Below are 6,020 nucleotides of genomic sequence, written 5' to 3' on the forward strand. Positions count from 1 at the left end.
TCTCTTTAATTCATGTATTTGTGTGGCTTTTGCTGTCGGACAAAAAATAAACATGAATAAAATAAATACAACCATTTTATTTCATTAATTAACGAGCGAAATAAATAATAAAAGATTAGTGTAGAAATGCACTTCCGCTAGTTCCTTTCTTTACTTCCGTTTCACTTCCGGATGTGCACATTTGTCTGGCTGCACTGTCTCCACTTAGTTCTGCACCATGAAGATCGTTACCTGGAATATAAATGGCATCAGGACTTTCAGAGGCGGCATTAAAAAGGCTCTTGATTCACTGGACGCAGATATTATCTGTGTTCAAGAGACAAAAGTCACAAGTAAGTAGTGTTTGGAAAACGCGGGAACTATCATGTAACGTTATCGGTCATAAGTCTGTTTTATAGTAAAGAAAACATAAACCCATACATTTTTTTCCACCACAGGAGACTTGCTCGATGAAAGAACTGCCATTGTTGACGGCTACAACTCCTATTTCAGCTTCAGTCGAGGACGCAGCGGTTATTCAGGTCCATTACACTGTCATAACAATTCAATCTGTGTCTGTGAATCAGAAAAGTACTTATTTTTTAATATCAGTGGCCTTCCAAAATAAAAGACTGCCATAATGACCTTCACTGAATGGGCACTTAGTTATTAAAGTAACAGAATATCCCTGTTAATGCCACTGCCCGTTGATACACGTTTCTACACCATACAAACTAATTCTCATGCACAGGTGTTGCTACCTACTGCAAAGACAGTGCCGCTCCATTTGCTGCTGAGGAGGGTCTTACAGGTCTGCTGACCAACCATGAAGGGGCTGTGGGATGTTACAGTGACCAGGCTGAGTTCTGTGGCGAGGAGCTGCAGCTTTTGGACAATGAAGGACGGGCAGTTATCACACAGCACAGGATCATGTAAGAGAAAAAATGTTCCACTTGGAGGTTCCTGATAATAACATACTTCTTGCATGTTATATGTGTTGTATTGGGAATTATTTGTGATCATGTACTAATATCATTTAAAAAAAAATGTAACTATTGAAGCACTACTAGCATATCCCTTGCAGTCTTTACAAGCAGCCAGATTTTGATCAATTTAGAGTTTCCTCTTGCAAGTCGTTAATCAAAACATTATTGTTGCCAAAGCCCACAAGGGAGATTCTGATGTGTGTATGATTCATTTCGTTAAGTAGCTGTAAGCCGTAGATGTCCGCGCCTCTTTTTGACTCTGTTTTACCCCCACAGGTGTCAGGACAAAGAACAAACTGTGACTATAATCAATGTGTACTGTCCACGGGCTGACCCTGAGAAGCCGGAGCGAAAGCGGTTCAAACTGCAGTTCTACAAGTTGCTTCAGAGTCGGGCTGAAGCTATACTGAAAGATGGCAGGTGAGAGTTCAGAAAAATTTCCACAGACTGAAAATAAAGGTTGTAGTTACAATGAGGCACAGCTGTATCCTACTTTCACCACAGACCTTTTGACTAAGTAACTGACCTTATTTCTTACAATGTAGCCTTTTACCAATTTATATCTGTTGCAAAGTTGAATTCAAGCTATGGCACACATGTACCTTGCTGTCTATGCACTTTGATATGTTTCATGTCACAATTCCGTAAAATTCACCAAAACTTACAGCTGTTTAAAATGTGATGAAAGTATAACATTGAGTCTTTCATTAACAGTCCTATTTTAGACTACGTATCTTGAGAGGTTCCAACTTACTTCTTCTCATTAAAAACTCTGAGTTAATAGTTTTTCTTTTCTGTTCTGTTTTGTTTTTCAGCCACGTGATTGTTTTAGGAGATGTAAACACATCTCACCGGCAAATAGACCACTGTGACCCTAGTGATAATGTAAGTAAGTTTATAATACACCAAGAAAGCACCGAAACATACAAAAGTGATTCTGTTGTGGTACTAATTATTAGTGCAATGTGGTCGCTTTTTATGATGAAGTTCAGTTGCACTTGTTTTAACAAATAAATACAAATTTTAAAAAGCATTAGTTTAGGACCTGGGACTTGTCAGTTTTTAATTAGGACTTGACTCGGGACTTGCCTGTCTTTGACATGGGACTTGAGTGCAAGGACTTGTGACTGACCTGTGACTTAAAAAACAATGACTTGGTCCCACCCTCTGCAGCCAGCAGCTGGGTAGCTTAGCTTAGCATTAAAAATGGAAAAGCAGTAGGGCTACAGTTTACTACTGTTTTCATTGTCGATTATTTCCTGTTAGTTATTTGGTCTATAAAATGTCGAAAAATTCCAATAAAATGTGTTTCCCAAAGCTCAAGATGGCATCCTCAAATTTCTTGTTTTGTTACCAGCCGAAAGATATTCAGTTAATTGTCATAGATGAGTAAAGAAACAAGGAAACAATCAAATTTAAGAAGCTGGAATCAGAATTATGGCCTATTTTCATAAAAAAAAAACACCTCAAACTGATTAATCTATTATCAAATTAGGTGGCAATTAATTCAGTAGTTGACAACTAATTGATTTATGTTTACAGCTTTAGTAAACAGTTAGCATGGCTCTGTCCAAAGATAACAAAATCTGCTCACTAGCACCTCTAAAATCTCTTATTTCATGTTTTTAATCAAATAAATCTGCATGAAAAAACGACTAGTGTCAGCTGTGACAAAATGTCAGTGTTATGTTTCTGTCAAATGAGCACAGTGGATGCACATTTTTAACATGAAACTCTGCTTACTTTGTTTTTCTTATTACTTAGGATGATTTTGATGAAAACCCTGGGAGGAAGTGGCTGAATGGCTTTTTGTACAGTGGCAGACAAGAAGAGGACGAGAATGAGGAGGAACATGAAGGAGAATCTGAGGTAACATCAACAGATCCCAACCACGGTGGAAAATTCATGGACACCTTTCGCTATTTCCACCCAACTCGCACCAGCGCCTTCACATGCTGGTCCACTCTCACTGGAGCGCGGCAGACCAACTATGGCACGCGCATCGACTACATATTCGCTGACTGCCAGCTCGCAAAGGAGCAGTTTGTTGCAGCAGACATCATGCCAGAGGTAGAGGGGTCAGACCACTGCCCCGTGTGGGGGGAACTGAGCTGCTCACTCCTGCCAAGCTCCAAGCCTCCTCCCCTCTGTACACGCTACCTGCCAGAGTTTGCTGGCAAGCAGCAGAAACTCTCCCGCTTCTTTGTGAAGGTGGACCAAAAATCAGCTCAGTCTGAGCAGAGCGATGCATTACCTGGATCTCAGGAAGAGGAGGAGAGAAGGGAGAATTTAAACCCATCCGGAGCAGGAAACACCTCTGGCAAAAAACGGTTATTAACATCAGACTCTGTTGTCCCCAAGGGGAAAAAGACGAAGACAGTTAAGACATCTTCAAAGCCACAGGGCAGCCTCCTTTCCTTTTTCAAACCCAAACTCACAAATGTCATTTCCTCTACTGAAGCCTCTGTCAGGCAGTGTGAAAACACACCCAGCATGGACAAAGATACCTCATCACAGAACTCCAAAGAGGCATCCTCAGTCACAGGCAGCGTACCTGAAGACACTGACCTTATGCCTGATAATTCACCGCAGCTGTGCAGCAGTGGCAACACACAGGAAAAAGACAAACAGATAGAGACAAAACATTTAACATCACAGCTGACAGTGGGAAACTCAAACACCAAGAAAGGGGCATCATCAGTGTTTTGGAAGTCGGTGCTTCATGGACCGCCCCCGCCACCCTCCTGTAAAGTCCACGGGGAACCCTGTGTGCTTCGTACTGTGAAAAAAGAGGGGCCGAACATGGGCAAACAGTTCTTTGTGTGTGCCCGTCCTCAGGGACACGCCTCCAACCCTGACGCTCGCTGTAACTTCTTTTTATGGGTTGAGAAGGGGAAGTGACATGTTTACTGTTCCAACCACTAGTTTTTCCCTTTAGCTCACACAAGCACTGTAAGGCTGCTACAGACTTCTCATCATTTCACAGATTTTAAATGTTGACTGTGTTTTTTTCTTTGTTAAATAATAAAAGACGGTAGTTTTCTATTACTTTGAGCTTGGTTTTATTTTATCTTGGAGCTGAAACAATTAAGCAATCAATAGTTGATCAATAGAAAATTAATCTGCAACAATGTTGATCATTTTTCAAGCAAAAGTACTAAATATCATCAGATACCAGCTTCTGAAATGTGAGACTTTGCAATATTTCTCCATTTTGTATCAGTGGAAATTGATTATCTTAGAGTTTTGGACTGTTGATTGCCCAAAACAAACAATTTGAAGATGTCACCTTGGGAACTGGGGAATTGTGGTATGCATTTCCTGACGTTTTAAATACTAAATCAGTGTTCCTACCTTTTTTAATGCCACTTGAAATAATATTTAAAACCAATTTTACAATAGCTAAAATTGAAGGGGAAAAAAAATCATGAACTGACATCAATTACTGAGGATTAGGGACAATTCTGCCCAAATCTGTACTGTGACATAATACATGTTTTTTGGTGAAGTTAAAAAGTAAGATGATCTACTTCAAATGCTGATTTAAAAAACAAAAAACCCATCTCCAGCAGAAAACAAAGTAAAAAATAAACAAATTATATTATGATTAAAGTATTTGGTTTGCCTTGAAAAAGCTTGTTCATATGTCATTTGATTGGATGCGGTAAATGTATGTGTTGTTAGTTCCATTATCCTGATCAATGTGATGTTAATACAAGAGGCATTCAGTGCATTATTTATTTATTTTTTAAATAGATGTTTCCATTTATTTTGAGATTTTACAATGCAATATCAGAAAAAAAGATTTCTAATATCAGACTTTTGGTGTCTTAGCATTTTTGAAAGTTTGATTTAAGACATTTTAATTCCAATTTATGCCTTATTTTTTTAGATGAATTCAGTGCCTTCTGAGACTATTCGAGAAACTGCGAGACCCTGTACATGATTAATCAGTTAATAGACCTTTTTTAAAGCAGACATTTAGCATGTCATAGCAGGAAAAGCACAGGTGTATTTAATCACATTCATGATAGCTGCATTCCACTCAAAGGAGACCAGTATACTGTCCATGCTGGTTCACTGGAACAGCTCACTGGGACACTTTATGGAACTAAGCATTGCAAATGCTACCAGTTTCACCTGTGCTTTTCCTACTGTGACAATGTCTGCTGTGATAAAAGTCCATTGTGAAAGGAGTTGTCAGTTGCATCAATTCTGAGAATAGCTGCAGTCCTGCTTGTTGACTTGATTCTGTATAAAACATATGAACCTGGTGTGTGTAGGAATGGGTTAAAGTCCAATGGTTTAAAATGTCAGTTATTTTGATAATTGAGTGAATATTCTAATTATCACACCTGGATGCCATCCATGATGTTGATTACTATTTGTATAATGTATGTATCTCTTGTTTAACCAGGTTAAAGTCTCATTGAGATAAAAAATCTTATCCAAGAGATCAGCAAAAACATGGTTACAACAATAAACACAAGTAGGACAAATACAACTGTTGCACACCACAAATGAGCGAGCACAACATCCTGTTAAAATGCATTACATAAAACAAAACAGTTAAATACCTGGTTCGATCTCGGGAGGGAGCCTTTCTATTTGGAGTTTGCATGTTCTCCCTGTGTCAGCGTGGGTTTCCTCCAGGTACTCCAGCTTCCTCCCACAGTCCAAAGACACGCAGGTTAATTGGTGACTCTAAATTGTCCGTAGGTGTGAATGTGAGTGTGAATGGTTGTCTGTCTCTATGTGTCAGCCCTGTGATAGACTGGTGACCTGTCCAGTGTGCACCCCGCCTGTACCAGCCCCACAAACAAGAACGAACCAGCCCAAGTAGAGATTTATATACAAGTAACAACCAATGCAAACATCTGCAGACGTACAGAGAAGGCCATGTACTGCCATTTATTTCTTATTTACTCATCACTAATGTTCTTTGGTACCTCAGTGTTTGTGCCCACTAGATGGCGGTGGCAGTGAGCTGATGATACAAAGCTGAACCTCAGAGAAGTCATGAACAAAAACTTTCCACAGTGACACATTTTTCTC

The 6,020-nt window shown here is 39.5% G+C and overlaps 1 protein-coding gene across 1 annotated transcript; it reads left to right on the forward strand.

Annotated features, from left to right (window-relative positions):
* The first annotated feature begins 169 nt into the window (after nt 1–169).
* Nucleotides 170–4,013, forward strand: apex2 (APEX nuclease (apurinic/apyrimidinic endonuclease) 2). Its single transcript, XM_050065006.1, has 6 exons — nt 170–332; nt 438–521; nt 731–911; nt 1,242–1,385; nt 1,781–1,850; nt 2,730–4,013. The coding sequence occupies exons 1-6, from the start codon at nt 218–220 to the stop codon at nt 3,864–3,866; spliced, it is 1,731 nt and encodes a 576-aa protein (XP_049920963.1). The 5' UTR covers nt 170–217; the 3' UTR covers nt 3,867–4,013.
* The last annotated feature ends 2,007 nt before the right edge of the window (nt 4,014–6,020 follow it).

Source organism: Epinephelus moara, chromosome 16 (assembly GCF_006386435.1).
Source record: "Epinephelus moara isolate mb chromosome 16, YSFRI_EMoa_1.0, whole genome shotgun sequence".
NCBI classification, from domain to species: domain Eukaryota; kingdom Metazoa; phylum Chordata; class Actinopteri; order Perciformes; family Serranidae; genus Epinephelus; species Epinephelus moara.

What these genes read in the sequence shown, in the direction of transcription:
- apex2 (XM_050065006.1), top strand. Translation starts at nt 218, where the DNA reads ATGAAGATCGTTACCTGGAATATAAATGGCATCAGGACTTTCAGAGGC. An exon ending in AGGACGCAGCGGTTATTCAG is followed by an intron (nt 522 to 730) that starts GTCCATTACACT and finishes TCTCATGCACAG; the next exon opens with GTGTTGCTACCTACTGCAAA. An exon ending in ATCACACAGCACAGGATCAT is followed by an intron (nt 912 to 1,241) that starts GTAAGAGAAAAA and finishes TTACCCCCACAG; the next exon opens with GTGTCAGGACAAAGAACAAA.